The 20,107-nt window shown below is 38.8% G+C and overlaps 3 protein-coding genes across 6 annotated transcripts in view; 1 reads left to right on the top strand and 2 right to left on the bottom strand.

Moving 5' to 3' along the window:
- Positions 1-125, bottom strand: part of mmd2a (monocyte to macrophage differentiation-associated 2a) — an 11,528-nt gene extending 11,403 nt beyond the window's left edge. The window contains exon 1 of one of the 2 annotated variants that reach the window (XM_063903254.1): positions 1-125. This exon is cut by the window's left edge and continues 195 nt beyond it. The gene's annotated coding sequence lies outside the window, so the exon portion shown is untranslated. The other variant, XM_063903253.1, reaches the window with a different exon arrangement.
- Positions 126-5,190: 5,065 nt separating this feature from the next.
- wipi2 (WD repeat domain, phosphoinositide interacting 2) lies at positions 5,191-15,494 on the top strand. 3 transcript variants are annotated; one of them, XM_063903239.1, is made up of 12 exons: positions 5,191-5,429; positions 7,175-7,257; positions 9,340-9,509; positions 9,608-9,704; positions 10,655-10,752; positions 11,168-11,260; positions 11,382-11,452; positions 11,728-11,841; positions 12,722-12,886; positions 13,334-13,441; positions 13,558-13,652; positions 14,122-15,494. In XM_063903239.1, exons 1-12 carry the CDS (start codon positions 5,356-5,358, stop codon positions 14,232-14,234), a joined length of 1,281 nt encoding a protein of 426 aa, XP_063759309.1. In that variant the 5' UTR covers positions 5,191-5,355; the 3' UTR covers positions 14,235-15,494. The 3 variants fall into 3 exon arrangements, with proteins under 3 accessions (XP_063759309.1, XP_063759310.1, XP_063759311.1); XM_063903240.1 differs by having other exon boundaries at positions 11,728-11,835; XM_063903241.1 differs by lacking the exons at positions 13,558-13,652; positions 14,122-15,494 and having other exon boundaries at positions 11,728-11,835; positions 13,334-13,445.
- Positions 15,370-19,067, bottom strand: LOC134877673 (myosin-16-like). Its single transcript, XM_063903263.1, has 3 exons — positions 19,052-19,067; positions 18,711-18,972; positions 15,370-17,222 (listed from the first exon to the last, which is right to left on the bottom strand). The coding sequence occupies exons 2-3, from the start codon at positions 18,870-18,872 to the stop codon at positions 17,121-17,123; spliced, it is 264 nt and encodes an 87-aa protein (XP_063759333.1). The 5' UTR covers positions 18,873-18,972; positions 19,052-19,067; the 3' UTR covers positions 15,370-17,120.
- Between the last annotated feature and the right edge of the window lie 1,040 nt (positions 19,068-20,107).

Below are 20,107 nucleotides of genomic sequence, written 5' to 3' on the forward strand. Positions count from 1 at the left end.
GCGAGACATGCCGGCGAGAACACGGGGCTTGTAGCAGCGTGTGTGTGTGTGTGAGTGTGTGAGTGTGTGTGAGTGAGACGGGAAACTGTGCAGAGTTTTGTTCCGAGTCTCAGATGTGTTTGCAGGATGTTCCGCGGGACTGGGTTTGTAACCCCTCCTCCCCTCTCCTCCCCTTTCCCCTATCTAGGCAGATACGCACGCGCACACACACACACACACACACACACACACACACACACACACACACACACACACACACACACACACACACTCACACACACACACACACACACACACACACACACACACACACACGAATTGTCCTGCCTCGCTTTCCACTACTGGTGTTAAGGACAATGATAACAAAATCAGACCATTGTTTAACCAGGAATGTTTAAAAAGTGATTATTTTGTAGCTTATTTTCTACATGTATCCTAAAAAGACTACACAATATACTACACTGTATATATAAAGAGTCAATCAGCTATCGTCTGGAAAAGATTTTAGAAATCCCAGGTTCCCCAAACGCACCTCCCAAACCCCCCCCCCCCCCCCTTTTTTTTCCTATTGATTGACGTTTCTTCATTATTTGTATTATCCAGATAACTGTGAGTTAGGGCAGCTTGGAAGTAACATTTTAGGCAGAAAATAAACCTGAGGAGACATTTATTTATGTATCGGGATAAAAGAAGACAGATTTACATATTTTAAATATAAAAACGTATGAATCATCAAATCAAATGTGTGTGTTTTCTCTTGAAGAATGTAAATATTCAGTTTTCAAACCAAACTATAATAATAACGGAGCTTTAAATAAATGGTTTAATGCGAAAAAATGATAATTTTCAAGGTAATGCAATTTATTTGTATTTAAACTCATACGCTCTATCTTTGTTGCAGTTTGTGGCTCTATATTACATTTATCTCCCCATAATGAAACAGTAACCATGACTTCCCTTGCTTTTTTCTTGCTTATTAATTTCTATTTTGCAGATCCTCTCATGCTGCCCTTCACACGGCATGCTCACGCTCAATCCGAATGGAAAATTAAATATTACCCAACAATAACAGCAGAGGCCCTTTGTGGCACTGTGCAGCAGCTGTGTGAGGCAGAACAGACACATTGTACAAACACACACACACACACACACACATACACACACACACACACACACACACACACACACACACACACACACACACACACACACACACACACACAAATCCAAACAAGTTTCCATGCTTTAAACAGAAACTTGTTACACATTCACCCCGTGGCTGCGTTTGGAGATAAAGATATGGATGGCAGGTGAGGATATTTCTACTAGCTATTTCCAACTAACCTGCAGATCACATCTTATTTGCGGGAATCACATTCAAACATTTTAAGAGAACGCAGACCGACTTCATATTAGATTTCACAAACTGTTGGAAGTCAAAAGTCCTCACAGGTATTTCAATCTTCAGTCCAGTATCTCAGGTCATATACCCTTGAACCAGTCCCTTATCATGCTCCTTTAGGGTCCTGGTGTGTTTGAGACTTTCAGCTCTCTTCCCCTACTTCTATTTCTCTTAATCTATACTATCTTAGACTCAGCGGCATCATTCCCTGGGTTTTTTCTGTCTCTCACCGGGCAGGTTGCACTATTCTGCTCGTCACTACTCACAAATCAGAGGGAGATCAGGCAATATCTTATCAGTGTATGTAAGTTGCTTTGGATATAATTTAATGTAAGTTATTGTAGTAGCAATACAAGTCTTATGAGGTTCAAAACATGCACTGAGATGATTGAGTAAAATGCAAATAGAGCTTTATTTAGGTCTTCCTTTTCTGTTACATCTCTGACATCCTTGTATATTATTTTATACGTACACATCTTATCACACATCATTTGACTTACTTTTAACCTTTACTTCATTTAATATGTTAATCCACTCTTTTGTTGTCTTTATCTACACCCATTCTGAATCTCATTACCTGGTTTTTGTTATCATGATCTTTACCAAATGTTACTTTTTTCTGTAAACTGTGCCCGCAGCGTTGCTTTAAACAAACCCCCCTCTCTGTCTGTGTGTTTATCATGTTTATTTGAAAGCTATGTGCCTGTGTAAACTGCAGTCCGGTACACAGTGTGTTGGAGCTCTGCCTGCTGAAGAACGGTCAACTGGACCAAAGGGCACAACGCACAGGAGCAAACAAAACACCTCTCCATTACAAGTCCTTCATTCATAATGTTCCGTATTAATACAAATCCATCAGCATTACTGCACCTGCAAATCAGCATGAATGTTCAGAATCAGAATTCCTTTATTAATCCGACAGCAGGAAAATGTACAAGGTTACAGTAAAAGTGGCATAGCCGTTAAAAAGGGAAGCAAGAATTAAAAAGATGAAAACACACATTGGTAATAAAATTCTAATAAAGAGCTTGCTTGATGTTGTCAGCATCCCACTGGGGAAGATATCCTATATACTAAGGTCCAGACAGCCTGTGTTTGAGAACGTATGGAGGCCCTTCATTGATAATGTAAAGGATCTGAATTTAATGGTCGAGAGGATGAATAGGTGCAGTTCCCTTGACTGTGTACTTGTGCATCACTTTAATGTAATACAATTAATGGTAAATATCTTAATAAGCTCCTTCAACTTGTAATACATCATCATTCATTTTTTGTTTCTAAAACTTGTGTTGATATTTGGTACTATGTTTTTTTCTACAAAATGCAGTGGAGGAGAAGCAGACGTGGGAGAAGTAATCTTGTTCTTGAGTAAAAGTAGGAGTACCAGAGTGTAGGAATACTCTGTACAAGTAAAATAAAAATGTTACTCAAGTAAAGTTAAAAAGTATTGGCATCCAAATATACTTAAAGTACAAAAAGTAAAAGTAGTCATTGAGCATATTGCAGTACCTCAAAGTTGTACTTGAGTAAAAGTACTTATTTTACACCACTAAGTAGAAGTAGAAAGATGTGTGATGTGGAAATATGTAAGTAAAGTTCCACTTGCTTTGGCTGTTTATCACATGTTTCTTTTGTTGCTTTCTTTCCTTGTTTTTTAAACTTGTGCCAACAGACTCCCACAGGAGGAGCTGCAGAGTCCGTCTCCGTGTCTTTATGATGTTATTCATTGAATATTTTCTATCACTCGTACACAATTACACTGACATGCTCAGACTTACACCTGAAGCCTGCCACAAACAGAAACTGTGAGGCACACCTAAAATGAGTCCGTCAACATATTTATTACCAACGGTTTCCTTTTATTCACCGCCTCAGTGATTTTTGTAACACACTAAACCGCTGTAAATGAACTATGTAAAGTCAACAAAAGCTAGAAATGCATTTTAATGTCTTTATATATGTTAGTTTTTATTAACAATATGTTCAAATCTGTTATATGCAACTGATCATATCTAGTAAATATGAACATTTACCGATACAGACATAAATAAAGCATTTGTTTGACTTTTTTGTTTTATTTGATCTTTTATTGGACATTTTACTTTAACTTGTTTTTTTTAATTATTATTATTATCATCATTAGTATTATTATTATTATTATTATTATTATTATTATTATTATTATTATTATTATTATCATTATTATTATTATTATTATTATTATTATTATTATTATTATTATTATCATTATTATTATCATTATTATTATTATTATAGCTATTATTATTATTATCATTATCATTATTATTATTATTATTATTATTATTATTATTATTATAGCTATTATTATTATTATTATTATCATTATTATTATCATTATTATTATTATTATAGCTATTATTATTATTATCATTATTATTATTATTATAGCTATTATTATTATTACTATTATTATTATTATTATTATTATTATTATCATTATCATTATTATTATTATTATTATAGCTATTATTATTATTACTATTATTATTATTATTATCATTATTATTATCATTATTATCATTATTATTATTATTATTATTATTATCGTTATTATCATTATTATTATTATCATTATTATTATTATTATTATTATTATTATTATTATTATAGCTATTATTATTTTACTTCTCATGTTTATATAATATTTTTTATTTGAGTTTTATTTGATCTTTTATTGGACATTTTTGCTTTTCTTACTTCTTATGTTTATTACATATTGTGAATTTATTCTATTCTACAGTGTTATGAATTAATTTAGATTGCATTTATATTTACATATTTTATAATAAAATAAAAGTATTGGTGGGATTAATCAAATTAGCTTTTTAATAAAAGATGGGTTTAATTTAAGGGTCATAGTCTTTATTATAACACCGTTACAAACACCATAGAGTGAACTTCAAATCACAAATCGGAAATAAGCAGCTTCAGTTGTTCTTCTTTTTTCCCAGGTATATTATTATGTTGCCCATTCATTTCAGATGTTGTTTGCACATAGTAACAGTGAGTGGCGCTCTTACATTAAATCATACCGTATAGTTACTCTATGATTGTGTCGCCAGCCGTGTTTGCTTCTGCTGTTGTTTTACCCTGGAGCAAGGATAAGAATAACAAATACTGTCCTATCGTCAAGGCTGCACTTTGTGATGATTATAAGACACTGCAAATGGGTTCCTTCTTTATTTACATAGCTTTTTCTGCTCTATTATTGTGCAAAAAAAAAAAAACGTCCTCAAAGATTCTCATTATTTAGTTATTGATATGTTGTGGTGCAAACATTTTTAACAAATCATACTTTTAAAAAGTGGTTGGATGAGATGCCCAGTTTGGGGACATAACCCACCCATAGCTGACCTATGCTAACATACGTATATAATATAATATAATATATATATAATATATATATATATAATAGTTTCATATATAATAACCAGTGGTGTAATGTAACTAATTACTGTACTTAAGCCAACAATGTAGGTACTTGTACTTTCCAGGAGTATTTTTACATTAAAACCACTTTTACTTAACATTTTGATTGCAGGACTTTTACTTGTAACTGAGTATTCCTAGAGTGTTGTCTTTTTTCTGTGACTTAAGAAGGGGATCTTAGTTCTTCTTCCATTCCGTACACCTCTGATAATATTTCTATCATTTTAGTTTTTAAAATCAAGACTGCAGTTAAAAAATAAAAGATGGTGCTGGCCCTTTAAAGGCACTGCACGCTGCGTCACCGGCGCATGCGCAGTGAGGGGCAACAGCAGCCCCTGTGAAAAACAACAACAATCACTACAGCGGGGCCAAGGAAAAGACATGGCTCGGTGAAACCGTCTGGTCCTGATCACAGTACTTATCCAAGCCAGACTGCTGCTACTGTTTCTAACGGAACATTATATGCGGATGGTGCAGAGCCCATGAACTTGGCAAGTCAAAGCGGGGATGCCGGCGGAAGCCAGCTCCTCTTCGCCAACTTCAACCAGGACAACACGTAAGAAAAGGGCCAAGGAGAGGGAGGCAGGGCCGGGGAGAGAAGAGAGGCAGGAGTCGCTGGCCTGGTGATGTCAAGCTAGCTGACGTTAGCTTAGCTCAGTGTTGGCTCCTCACGGGATGACAGGGCTCCATGTGAAATAGTAATGTGTGGTTATCTCACATTAGAAATAACTCAAAATACACCACGAGTTACGTTAGCTGAGTAAATTGCTGTAGACGGCGGTTGCGTCTTATTCACCACCCTAGCTTAGCCGTTAGCTAACAAAATGGCTAACTAATAATGAAGTTATAAAGTGTCATGCAGGCTGTAGTGACTGCTGTTGAGATTCATTTACATTATACAGAGCACTCAAAAGGTGGAAGGAGTACTCAGGTCTTGTACTTAAGTAAAAGTAGAAGTAGCCGAGTTTAGGAATACTCTGTTCCAAGTAAAGTCCTGCATTCAAAACGTGCTCAAGTAAAAGAACAAAAGTATTCCCATCAAGTACCCGTTATGTCCATTCCACAATCCTATATATTATATCTTTGTTACGATTATTATGTTTTATTGATGTGTTATTATAGCTGGTAAAGGTGGAACTAATTGTATTACTTTATGTACTGCTCACTGTGGACATGTCTCCTCGCGGGGTGACAGGGCTCCATTTGGAATAGAAATGTGTGGTTTCTCACATTATACACAAACAATGAGTTACGCTAGCTAAGTGAACTGCAGTGGACGGAACCTGTTATTCACTAGCTAGCTTAGCTTTAAGCTAACATGTAGCTGCGTGGATAACTTTACTCACAAAACACATGAAGTTCAGGTGTAAGGTACCTTTCTTGGAGGCTGTGGTGACTATTGTTGTGATTACAATGTACAGAATATAAACGCAGCTGAAGTCTTTGTGTGATCTGCACGGTGAGTTATTTTTAGCACTGCAGTTATGAGACTGTTGACAATGCTGTAAGAAACCGGGTCACTGTTTCTTGTAGATAACAGTGACCCGGAAAAGTTCCAGGAACAAAGTGTAGTTACTCTGTTACACGTACAAGTACAAAAGGAGTGGCATCAACATATACTAAAAGTAGTCATTGTTTCATTGGTCTATTTCAGAGTCATATATATCCTCTGTTTATAATTATTGATCATTAAAGTGTTCTCAAAGCTGGTAAAGGTGCAGCTAGTGTTAATGGCTTTGTATACTGCAGGGTAGCTGCTGGATTTACTGCAGGTGAACTAAAGTCTGATTTAAGGGCTGATTATATTTCTCATCATTAATCCTAATCTGTAAAGTAACTAAAGGAGTTAAATATAAATGTAGTGGAGTGAAAGTACACATTTTTACCTCTGAATTGTAGTGGGGTAGAACTACAAAGTAGAAAAAACATTGAAATACTCAAGTAAAGTACAAGTACCTCGAAATTGTACTTAAGTACAGTACTTGAGTAAATGTACTTAGTTACTTTGCTCTTCTAGTAGACAGACTTCTTAAAGACTGGATTTAATGTTAAAGTAACAATGACTTAGTCCTTTTTGTTGACTGTTGACTGCTTCACCCCGCAGAGCCCTGCTCGTTTATTGCAAAACAGCTCCTGTCGTGTGACCGCTGTCACAATCTGACCACAGGGTCCTCTCCTCAGGGTACACTTTGAAATTATGTCATTAGAGTGTATAAATACCCAGTGTTTACGGGTTTGAGATCTCACTGGGGCACTGTATGTTTAAAGCTGCTGATTTGTCCATTTCTGTTATCTTTGTAGGTCCTTAGCGGTTGGTACCAAATCAGGATACAAGTTTTTCTCCCTGTCCTCTGTGGATAAATTGGAGCAGATATATGAATGTAGTAAGTATTGGATCAAGCTCTTTTTTAAACTTTTTGTTGTTCTCACAACTCTTTATGTATAATCCTATCAGCAACAGTTATGGCAGAAGTATTGAGATGTTTCACTAAAGTTACATTAGTTGGTTAAAAAATACTGCTCCAAGTATGAGTCCTGCATTCAAAAGATATGTCAAAATGAAGTATCAAGGTTCATAAGTAATACACATTTTACTTATGTGACAACCATGACTTAGTGTCTATGATTGTTGTCTATCAGTAGCAATATTAATGTGTACAAAAAACAGTTTTGAAAATGTCTTGGGGGGTATTTTCTCTGAATCTTAGACGGTGAGAATCTCAATTTTAACATGTATGGATATACCTCACCGCCCCTAGCGTGTAAAATAGTAAATACTATAGTTAACACTCATGAAATACTGAGGAGGAGGAGTTTTGTTTGTCTTTCATTTTGATTCTCTTACAAGTTATTGTTAACAATGAACTCCATTGTGTTTGCTGTGGCCATAAAAGCCTTATCTCCGTTACTGCATAGTTTATTCTGTCATATGGGTTTCCTTTCACTTTGGCCTTGAGTCATTCTTTCAGTTTCCCTTGTTGTCTCGTTCAGATAAATGTGGTTCTGTATAAATCGTTCTTTCTTTGTGATTGGTTTGTATTTGTGCTCAAATACAAAAATACCAAAAACAGAAGTGCACATTACGCAGAGTATTATAAATTAAATAACTAGATTATAGTTATTAGGGCTTAATCGCTTTATTCCTGCAGCTTTTTACGTCATGGGTATCTTAACGTATAATTATATCATAAAGTAGTATTTGTATATATCAAGATTTGAAGTGAAGTGGAAGTAAAACGTTACAAAAAATGGAAATATTCAAATACAAGTACCTCAGAGTTGTTCTTGAATGTACGTGGTTACTTTCCACCACTGTGTTTATGAACAGGATTGAAAGTATCACTATTGTGTTTTCATTATTGCTCAGTCATGCGTTTCAGTCTTTGTGTTCAATGCGTGCTGTCTATACACGATCGCTGCATCATTACATCTTTTTAAATATGAATGCGTTTTGTTAACCCCTCTTTGCTCACCTGCATGCCATCACATCATGCCTCCTCCTCATCATTAGATTTACATAATTAATTCAATGATCTCTGCCACGGTGTTATCTTGCATGTTAGGTCGAGTTGAGCAAACCTGCGCATTTTGATAATCCGGTTTGATTTGAATAACCGACTCAGAGCAGGTAGTGTAGTCAGACCGAGGAAGACAGTGAGACCAGTAAGTGCTGTCGTCTATAATTCATGAATTCAGCTCAAAGCGTTTACTGAACGTACTGTACACAGTGTGCTCAAAGTTTTTGTTCAGGAGCAAACAAACGCTCTGTGATTTAGACTACTGCGCAAATGTGGATGCTTTCATTTGCACTGTTTCCTTAAACTCCAGGGATCTCTCAATACAGTAAAAGACATAGGAACTAATACATAAAAGCAGTTAACAGCAAGAGAAAGCACTATATGTATTCAATTGAATGTAAATGTACATATTTACAGATTGTTCTAAGCTACAAAATGTACATATATTAATAAACAGACAGTGAACCTTGCACATTCTTCTTTTTATTTTGCACATTTCTCTAGTTAATGCTACTTTATTTTTTTTAATTGAACAGATCTGTATTTATGTGCACTTATATTTAATATTAAATGCAATATTGCATTTAAAACGCAATTTCTTGCACACTTTGTCAATAATATCCCAAAGTAAATCTTATATTACATTATGTTTTATTATGTAGTTATTTTTCATATTCTTATTGTGCCTGCTTTTGTAAAATATTTGTATTTCTTGTAAATGTTATAATAGTTTTTATAATACTTAATAGTATATTTAATCAATTTTCGTCCAATTTGTTCCTCTTACTGTGTGTGTATGCACCGTTATACACCAAGGCAAATTCCTTGTATGTGTTAAACCTACTTGGCAATAAATCAAATTTCACTGCCTTTAAGAACAGTTCACAGAATCAGCTAACGAAAGATATACAGGTGTTGTGAATTAATGACGTGTGTGTGTGTCTGCAGCGGACACGGAGGATGTGTGTATCGTGGAGCGTCTGTTCTCCAGCAGCCTGGTGGCCATCGTGAGCCTGAAGGCCCCGAGGAAGCTCAAAGTCTGCCACTTCAAGAAAGGAACCGAGATCTGCAACTACTCCTACTCCAACACTATACTGGCCGTGAAGCTCAACAGACAGGTAGCTGTGAACGCACCGAGTGAAATATTACTGCAGCTGAAGGTCTTAATGTGAGCCTCTGACGCTGATGCTGTTGATGTTTGGTGTTTCCTCTGCAGAGGCTGATAGTCTGTCTGGAGGAGTCACTTTACATACACAACATCAGAGACATGAAAGTGCTGCACACTATCAGAGAAACCCCCCCCAACCCATCAGGTGAGTGTGACGAGCAACACAGTGTAGTATAGGTAAAGTCACTACAGTACTTTTTTTTTTAGAGGTGTGACTTTTCAGTATCTCAAAATTGAAGTCAGTACATAGGTTTGCTCATTTGTACCCGCTGTGGGCTAATAAAGGCGAATTATGACATCCAATTACAGTAAGGTGTAATTAAGATTGAGTTTTTACATTGGAAAAAGTTATATTAACTAATTGCAATTATTTAAAGACACAAGGTCACATTTTATTCCTTTTAAAGTTGCACAAATAAGCACTTTTTTTACTACATTTTTGTTTATTTTATCTCAATTTTTAGTGACTTTAATTTACACGAAACAATTTAATTAGTGAGCTTAGGGTAGCTGCCGTTTACTGCCCCCAAAACCTACTAATTTCATAATGAAAAGTCCCCAAATAACCCTGTAGACTGGTGTTTTGTGTGTCATGTAACAAATCCCACCCTAATGCTTGACACACCTTTGTGCATTTGTGTGCGTAATGAATGTCCATCAGTAAACATCTCTAGGTAGATCGAAAAAATTAGCTTTTAAAAAATAGATTTTTGGAAAGATAAGACTCTTGATTCTTACATCTATAGATTTTTCCACCACCCCGAATAAGTGGTGTACAATATCGCTCATAAAATACTAGAAGAAGGTTTTTCCTTTTCTTGGGACGGTTTGCTCAAACTGAAACCAGGGATGACACTCTCCCCTTCATTCTTAGGTTCTCTTAGTCACTCTTATTTTTTTGTTGACAATTAACTCCATTGTTTTTGCTGAAGGCAGGAAAATGTCTGAGTGACTGCTGTGATGTTTGTTTTTCTTGCGCTGTCTGAACTGTGTAGATGATTGGCGTCTCACGTTGTACTTGTGTCATTCTTTCAGTTTCGCTTTTGGTTCTTTCTTCTCTAATAAGTGTGTATTTGTGTTCGTATTTTTCCCCAGGATTATGCGCCCTCTCCATTAGTAATGATAACTGTTATCTGGCCTACCCAGGCAGCGCCACGATAGGAGAAGTTCAAGTGTTCGACACGGTGAACCTGGTAGGTGAACACCAACACAGTGAAGCTCTTTCTTTAACAGAGGGGAGCCGGGCTGACGTCATTTTGTAGGCCGTCTTCTGTAGCAGCAAGCTTCAGACGTTCACCGGTGGATGTTTACTGACTTGTCTCTTGTTGTTGAACACAACCTAAATATCTCTTAAGTGATTAAACCACTGATTAGACAATATTTACCTCCCCTGAGCCACTCTTACTTCCTTATTTCCTCCCTTACGTAACAGTTTCTTACACACACATACTTGATTTACATAAAGCTGAGTTTTTCTTTGCTCATAACATTTCTTTTAAATGATCTGTCCTCACTGTTCTGACAGCCAGTGTTTCCTCTCATCTGTCATTATTATTGTATCTTTCTGTAGCGCGTCTCTAACTCGTGTCTGTATGTGTTCTTTCCCAGCGAGCGGCTAACATGATCCCAGCTCACGACAGCCCATTAGCGGCTCTGGCTTTCGACGCCAGTGGAACCAAACTGGCCACAGCCTCGGAGAAGGTAGCACAGCACTAAAGCACACTGGTCCGCTAAGCAGTGTGTGTTTTCCGCCTGAGGAAACAAACATCACTGTAGTTGCTTCGCCTCTGAGTGTAACTTTTGTCTTTCACTTCCTGTTCAGGGCACAGTCATCCGAGTCTTCTCAATCCCAGAGGGACAGAAGCTCTTTGAGTTTCGAAGAGGAGTCAAGAGGTAGGTTATTCAGGCATATCTGTTTGTACTGTATGTAAACTCAGCTCCTACAGGTTTTCTTCCTGCTTCTATTGCTCTTCTTATTGATTCTAGTTTTTCTATACTTGGTTGTACGCCTTTTTTTAAAACAAGATTTTCACTGCGATCAAAAAAAAAACCTCTAATTGAATTTAAATTGTGGGTTTTGTCTTAAGTTCATGAAATTCAGTAAAGCCTTTATCATGTTGTGTGTGTTGTGTTCACCTGCTCCTCTGTGTGTGTGTTTCTTCTCTCAGGTGTGTGAGCATCTGCTCGCTGGCGTTCAGCATGGAGGGTCTGTACCTGTCGACCTCCAGCAACACAGAGACCGTCCACATCTTCAAACTAGAGACGCAGAAGGAGAAGTATGTGTACGTACCTTTCTGTCTTCCTCATATTACTTATACGCTTCTATGTCTCTCAAACCATTTACATATGCTTAATGTTCCTCAGAGAAACAGAAGCTTCTCACATTGTTTATGTGTGTGTGTGTGTGTGTGTGAGTGTCTTGAAGTCCGACAAAATTAGATCTCTTTAAATTAAAATCCCATGTTCATAACGTCTGGTAAAAAATATAATAAGTCCTCATAAATGATTTCAGCAATATGTATCTCGAGTGGGTCAATTGTGTTTTTTATTCAAATGTTTTGAGCCGGACGGCCGACATGGATATTTTGATTCTCTTAATTTTAATATTATTTTTCTTCATTTAGTTTTATTTTATTCTTATTTTTATTATTGTTATTATTTTTATTTTTTAAAGAATACCTAGACCTAAAAGCTGAGAGGAAAGTCTTAGTGTTACGTGTTGCGGTGTAGAATGCTGCAATATTTATTTGTATTTGTTTTGCACAAATTTGAATTTGAAATAGCTTTTCAATAAACATAAATACAAATGCTTTAAATATGTTACTCTTCATATAGCCTTCCTATCGTTGTTTATGAGCTTAATAATTAACACATCTAATATTTGACTGGAGTATCTCCCATTTGTCCGGGACATTGAAATCTACCCGGACACGTTGACCTGCACCAATTTCTTTTCACGGAATTGCTTTTGTGTGTGTGTGTGTGTGTGTGTGTGTGTGTGTGTGTGTGTGTGTGTGTGTGTGTGTGTGTGTGTGTGTGTGTGTGTGTGTGTGTGTGTGTGTGTGTGTGTGTGTGTGTGTGTGTGTGTGTGTGTGTGTGTGTGTGTGTGTGTGTGTGTGTGTGTGTGTGTGTGTGTGTGTGTGTGTGTGTGTGTGTGTGTAGGCCAGCGGAGGAGCCCACCACATGGGGGGGCTACCTGGGGAAGGTGCTGATGGCGTCCACCACCTACCTGCCTTCTCAGGTGACGGAAATGTTCACACAGGGCCGAGCCTTCGCCACAGTACGCCTGCCCTTCTGCGGACACAAGAACATCTGCGCCTTAGCTGTGTGAGTGTACACACACACACACACACACACACACACACACACACACAAACACACCCACCCTGAATATGTTTTTACACATCCAGCACTAATTGCGGTGTAGTGTCGGCCCTGCTTGCAAACAGGAAGTGAAACTAGCATTAGAAGTTTATGGCTCAATACCAGTCTGCAGATTTACGTACATGTTTGAAAGTTGATGATTAGAAATGCAGACTTTCTACTTTGATTTATGACATATAGATAACTTAAACTCCTACAGACCTGGATTTTATTGACCAGTTTAGAAAAGGCACATGTTTTTTTAACTTGTTGGAGTCTTTAATGAAGTCATTTGACAATAAAGAAATACAGAACTGATCAATAGACAGAATCCGCCGTTGACTAACAACCACACACCCGCCATGGAAGCTGAGGCTTTATTAATGTCTGTTTGTTCTTGTTTTGATTCAGGATTCAGAAGATTCCCCGGTTGTTGGTGGCTGCAGCTGATGGTTACCTGTACCTGTACAACCTGGATCCACAGGAGGGGGGGGAATGCACACTCATGAAGCAGCACAGGTAACACGCACACACGCACAGGCACAAGCACACACACACAGTGAACAGATGTAAGTTGACAATAGCCTGCATCTGGGGCGTTTTTACTCAGAGCTTCTTCATTGACTCGTCCTCAGGTTGGACGGCAGCGCTGAGCCGTCCAATGAGATCCTGGAGCAGTCACATGACCGCCCTCTGGTGGCCCAGACCTACAGCGCCGCGGTCACTAAAGGTATGTTACACACATGTTCCCCAGATATACTTAGTTTTACACGGTCAGAGAAGTTTAGTGGATGAAGTGTTATAGCTGTAGGGAATTAGTTGTGTTGAGTTTATTTCCAGAGGAATAATACTTATATTTAAGTAAGTCATTTCAGGAAGAAAATCAAACTTAAGGGCTTTAAGTACTGGAATACTAATGCACTTTGTCTGAATGTTATTAAAAGACATAGCAGTTAGACGCACTTAATGTTTAATTAAAGCTATTTTGTCTTAACAAAGCATGGCAGCACCGAAGCAAAACTAATCATATAGTCTGTAAAGGGACTGTGAGAGAGAAGGTTCCTGTTTTGGTATTTTGAGCCCTCAGTGTTGTCTGTCAGACGTGAACATGTATCTGTCGGCAGCTAATCCTTCTTAATCGACCTTGGCCATGGTAACAACATAGTTTTAGTAAAAGTATTTGACCTGTTGTTTCCTAGGTTACACCGAGGAGCAGGGTGCCGTAGGGGGGGCGGGGCTTGAAGACGACCTGAACGACCTGCGCTTAGAGGAGGAGAACGAGCAGCCGCCGCTCATCCTGGAAACTGACTGACTGACCTAACGGACGGCTGTACCCACCAATCAGAGGGCTCCTCTGGTGCTGCTATGAACATGTGACACAAGGAGGTGGGAGGGGGGGGGGCGGGGTCAGAGGGGCGGTGTTTTTAAACGCTGTTCAAGAGCCCTTCTGTCAGTCTGTCTGCGTTTATCGTTCACAAACCATTTTCCCTCCCTTCCTCCCTCCTTTAACCCTCGCTCCCTTTCCCCCTCAGTTCGCCTGCGCAGGCCAAACTGACGCTTTGCATGTACATGTGCCAACTGCTAAAAAAAAAAACATGCTCCAATGTGAAAACGAGTAAATGTGAGTGTGTGTTTGTTTAAAAAAAGAAAAGAACATGTAGCTGTGTCCCCACTTAAAGACACACGGACGCAAGCACTGTGTAAAAGGAAAGTGATTGTGTAAGTGCCTCTCTGCCCCGCTGTCGTGGTTTCTCTTATCGGCTAAATAAAATCTATTTTCAGTTGTCGGATCTTAACGGAGGGTGTGTTTACTCTACTTCCCTCTCTCACACTCACATTGTCCAGCATCGCTCCTCCGGCTCGACTTTACCCTCCAAAGAATAATTTCAGAAGCCTTCGGCATGAGGCAGAGGTGTTTGCGTTCAAGTGTGTGCTTGTGCTGACACTTCATTTGTGTGTGTGTGTCTGTGTGTCTGTGTGTCTGTGTGTCTGTGTGTGTGTGCTGGGCATGTACATTAGCAAAAGACTGAGTAATTAGCCTCATCCCCTCCTCACTTTTACCTCATCCAAACAGGCTCAGTGGATTCCCCCCCCCCCTGTCCTCAGGCCTGCAGTCATTGGTTGATTTTAAACTGATATTAATGATCTTTTTCTTAAATCTACATAACCAACGATGTGTCACGCGTAAGAAACCATGCATGGTGTTGTTGACGTGGTACTTGGCGATATAAAGGCAGTGGGGAAGCAGGAAGTGATATATCTTCCTCTTCCTCCGCTGCGTCTCTACTCTGTACATTACTAGACATGACAGGACATCACTGTACCATACTGTCAGGGTATGACCATGGCTTCAGGAGTGAACTGCGGAGTATAATTTGATTGATCTGGAGTCTCATCATCTGATGCTGCATGATTCCCCCCCCCCCCCCCCCATATAATCCTTTTGGTGTCTGAATCCGCGAAGACGAGGATCAGCCGGGGGATTGTCAGGCATTTTCTAATGATTTTGTACAAAATGTGAAACATTCATCTGAAACTAAAATGAAAATAAATTCCATGTTGATGTATGAGACAGGTGCCTCTTGTTTTTGTTGCTCTGCAGTAACCTAAGGGACAGTTCACCCACAAATATACAAAACTATTGCATGTAACTATTCCCCAAGACAGACTGAACATAGCATCTGTATTCTGAAGCATAAATGCTATGAAAGTGCCAGAAGTGAAAAGCTAACCTCTGCTAACGAATGAGATAATCTTATCTGCCAATTGTTTCTACAGTAGCCCAGTAGGGACAAACCAAACTATGGCTGGAGAGATGGCCTTTCAAAAGTTTAAAGTCAACTAAAGTCTATCGTAAGTTCTCTGACACCCATTTTGTTTTTGTTTATATTTTGTGTGAATTTGAATGCTATTGTATTTCTATTGTAATGTACAATGTCTTGTCTTTAAGTTGCAGCAATGCAAACATTTCCCAAATTGGGATCGATAAAGTACTTCTATCTATCTGTACAGGGGTGGTCAGCAGGGTTATTAGTTAGTTGCAATCTGCAAACTCACCACTCGAGGACACTATATCCCACACACAGGTCCTTTAAGAATTCTGATTACAGCCAGCTTCTGTAAAATGATTGCTCTGTACAGTACAGACAGTGTGTGAAGTTGTGTGCCTACATGCCTTTGTGTGAGTTACCCTATAGAAGTTGTAAACGGTTTGAAAAGACGACCCTTTCTTCTGTTTCTTGATACCCGGAGCAGCCTCCTCCTCTCTGGAGAGCAGAGCCAGCAGCAGCATGGAGGATTCCTGGAAGAGACCCACCACTGTCTCATTCAGAGGGTCTTTGTTTTTCTCCAGCCAGTGAGCCGTGTTGTAGCCCACCTGTGAGAGCCACAATAAATGGACCCATGCACACACTTAAACACATCCTACTTTGCATTCAGAGATAGCAATGACTTTGTTGACAGGCGGATGCAATAGGGACCTTTTTTCATACAGCGTTATAACAATCCAGTTCTCAGAGTGCCGGCGTAGTGCACCAGTTCAAAGTGGGCCTCTTGTCCTTTCTTCCCCCCTTGAGCCTGAGGAAGTTGTTGGACCTGTCCAGGTGGTTTTCATACAGCGTTGCTTTGAAGGTCGTTTCTGTCGCCTTTGGAAACACACACTGCCCCTCAAGGATGGAGGAAATCCCCATAGGCTGGAAAAAAGGGAGGTGGGAGTAGAAAATATGCAGTGTACTTCACATACTGTAACTGGTTCTGCACCTTATGCCAACTGTGTGTGTGGGGGGGGAGGAGAAGTGTTCAGATCCAAAACAACACTGAGAGAATACTACACTACAAGTAATGCATTTAAACCCTTAAATAAGTATACGTATGTCAGTACTTTTAGATAGATAAAGCAAAAAAGAGAAACGTGGTCACTGTTTTACCATAGGATATATTGTTTTGGGGTGAATGAACTCATTGCCAACCTTGACCCTGGGGCGTGACATGCCCTTTTGCCGCTCCCCAGAGTTGATGGCGATGAGGGTGGGCGACTTTTTCAGCCACTTAAGAGAGGGAAGGAGAGCAAAAACAATTCAACAATGTATTGTACCATAACATGAGAAGTGGGACTGAATTGAGATACTGATGAGGTTAGTATCAGAGAGAAAAGCCTGCCGAGGGAGGTGGACTTTCTATACCCTCAGCGGAATCCACATCAGCTTGTTCCTCCCTGGCTATCTGTTTGAACTTTGAATCCAGTCAGCTTGTACAAACTCCTCTTCTCCTCAGACGTGAAGCCCAGGACATCAAAGGCTTCCTGTCATGGACACACAAGCGTACAGAGAGAGAAGTAAGAAGAGAATGTGTCCGTGGTGCACAGCAGAAACACAAAGAAAGGCAATAGCACCATCAACAGGCTTATTTGTTACTGTCACCGTCTATTCTTTTTATTGTTTACTTGCATTGTTGAATCCTTTTATTGTCCTTGTGTGTGTACCATGTAGGGTGTGCTTGAGTGCCGAGAAAGGCGCCTTCAAATAAAATGTATTATTATTATTTGTATACTTTATTATTGGTCATGAAGATGTTTGGCACCCTTAATCACATATTTAAAATCAAAGTGAAGGAGTTAGAATAATGGGGAAACAATCGAAATTTAGAAGAAAAAGAAATCTGAATTTTTAGGAAAAAGTCATAATTTTCAAAAAAATAATCTGAAATGTTTAAAAGTTGACATTTAGATAAAAATTCAGAAATGTTGAACAAAGTCTGATATTCTTGGGAAAAAAAGTGATCATTTTGAAGAGATAGTCGTAAATTCCCCGAAAGTCAAAATTTGGAGAAAAAAAATCAAAGAAAATCAAAAGGTAAAAAAACTGGGAGACAAAAGTTGCACGTTTTTAAAAGAAGATGATTAAGGCCACAGTAAGAAGAAGGAGTTAGAATAATGAGAAAATAGTTCAACATTCAAGTCGAAATGTAGAAAAAAAGTCAGAATTTTTAGGAAAAAAGTTACCATTTTGAAGAAATAGTCAGAAGTTCCAAAAAAGTCGAAATTTGGGAAATAAATTCAAAAGGAACAAAAATTGTGAGGCAAAGAAACAGGCTGTGTAAAAAAGTTAATAACTGCAGTTGCCTCCCTGTCACGAGAATGACAAAGCTCCTCAGTGAAGCACAAGCCCATGTTTCTCACTAAATTGTACAACGTATTAAAAGGATCAGCTCAAGGCAACTAATGTCGTCTTAGTGATTTCCCGGTGAGCAGATCACAGGCCTGCTGATGTTTCTGTCGGCAGAACCAACGACACAGACAGCTGTCAGCTCTCCCTTGAGGCCATATAATGACTACAAATGTTTTGCTGCTCCCTGAACAAATCCCCTTACAGTTCACTGATTACACCGCAACTGCCCAGCTCCTTCTTTCCACATCAAGAACAATGTAATGACTCTTAAGGCAACTCCTCTCGAAGGGTCTTTTCCCCATACTACTTTCATACTCCATAGTTTTAGTTTCTCCCTCTCTATAATCATGAACAATTTGCATAACAGCTACCTTGCACAAAATAAAATCCCGTTTAGATAAATGATGGTGGTACCGGTACATAAATGATCCATCTTCCTTTCGTCTTTTTCTTTTTGTTAAGTATGCTTCAGGCCTGGGAATTTCATTGTCAAAACTACACTGTAACTCTTGTGCATCTGACAAAAAAAGCCTATAAATCCTTTGACTATTAAACTCCCAGTGAGATTAATAACAATATGTAATGTATTTAAGCCAAAAGAACTTCAGTGTAGAAAGTCCTACCGAGTTCCTGGAGGTACTGATGGTGACTTTGTCCCCGTCTTCAGACTGAAGCTCTCCAGCGATGAAAGCCTCCTTCTCGTCTTTGATCCAGCAGGAGCGCTTGATGTCGTATGGTTTATTCATAGCATCCAGAAGCTGCTTCTCAGTGGGAACCAGGAACATCAGGGGGTCCACATCGTCCCCGCAATCCCTTTTATAAGGCACGACGCTGCTGCCACCAACAACACAAACCAACCCAGAAACCAACTTGCTCACCAAGAAGCTGAACAATGGAGAGAAAGCAGAGTGTGTTAGTAGTAAAAGGGAGAAATTAACCATGAGTTAAACAGACTTTATCTCACCAATGCAGGAGATGGAGGGAAGATCCGGAGGAATACGGGTGTTTAACTTGAGGCTCTTTTATATAAGTCCTTCATCTTCCTAATATGGTCACGTCTCTAAAACCAAACATCACCCTGAGGTCACATCCTTCCGATCTGCCAGGCATTGCGGGATTTGGGAATTCTTCAATCTGCTTACGTCCATTTAGGGTTTCCCTGGAAAGCCATCACTCAGACTTGGACCATCTTCTCCAGCTCTACGCCCTCCCACACCTCGACTTCATCCCGCCGTTCATTTGCTCTTAATTGACAATTGCTATCCCTCTTTGCGCCGGTTAAGGATTTGAACGAGTTAGGCATCTTAAATCAAAATCATAGACATCAAATAGAAGAGGGCCGTTTAGTCGATTATTTTTTGTTGCTTCTCTACAGAATTCTTCATCTTTTTTTGCCCGATTTCAAACATGTTATATTGAAACAGTTCCTCAAAGAGTAAAAACTGATTTTGTTTAGAGGCTAAATTTGCCTGATTTTTTGTAAAATAACGGCGAGAGAAACACTTGTGTCCACCAAAGCTTGTTGTAAATCTCGTAGGGAAACTTGACTTTTCTTTTTTGAATCATTGTGTCCTGATCATATCCAGAATGTAGTCTCAAATGGACTGTTCTCAAAACCGAGGCAGCTGCTAGTCTGGTTCCCTAAAGGTTGCACAGATATACTACAGACTGACGCCAATCACACACACTCAGGAGAGTTAATATTTGTCTGGCCAAAAACCTGCAAGAGTCCACATTTTTCAGCTTTCCAAAAAACAAATCTCAAGCAATATGGGTTTAGTTTTGAGGAATTGATGGTGTAGAGAATATTCTTACATGTAATAATATCAAAACTGTCTTCTTCTGTCCATCTTTCTCTTTGTGTGTGTGTGTGTGTGTGTGTGTGTGTGTGTGTGTGTGTGTGTGTGTGTGTGTGTGTGTGTGTGTGTGTGTGTGTGTGTGTGTGTGTGTGTGTGTAAAAATGAAATTGCCCTATTGTCTCTTGTCCCTGTTTTGTCTTCTTTTATACCGCATTCTGCAA

Source organism: Eleginops maclovinus, chromosome 16 (genome assembly GCF_036324505.1).
Source record: "Eleginops maclovinus isolate JMC-PN-2008 ecotype Puerto Natales chromosome 16, JC_Emac_rtc_rv5, whole genome shotgun sequence".
NCBI lineage: Eukaryota > Metazoa > Chordata > Actinopteri > Perciformes > Eleginopidae > Eleginops > Eleginops maclovinus.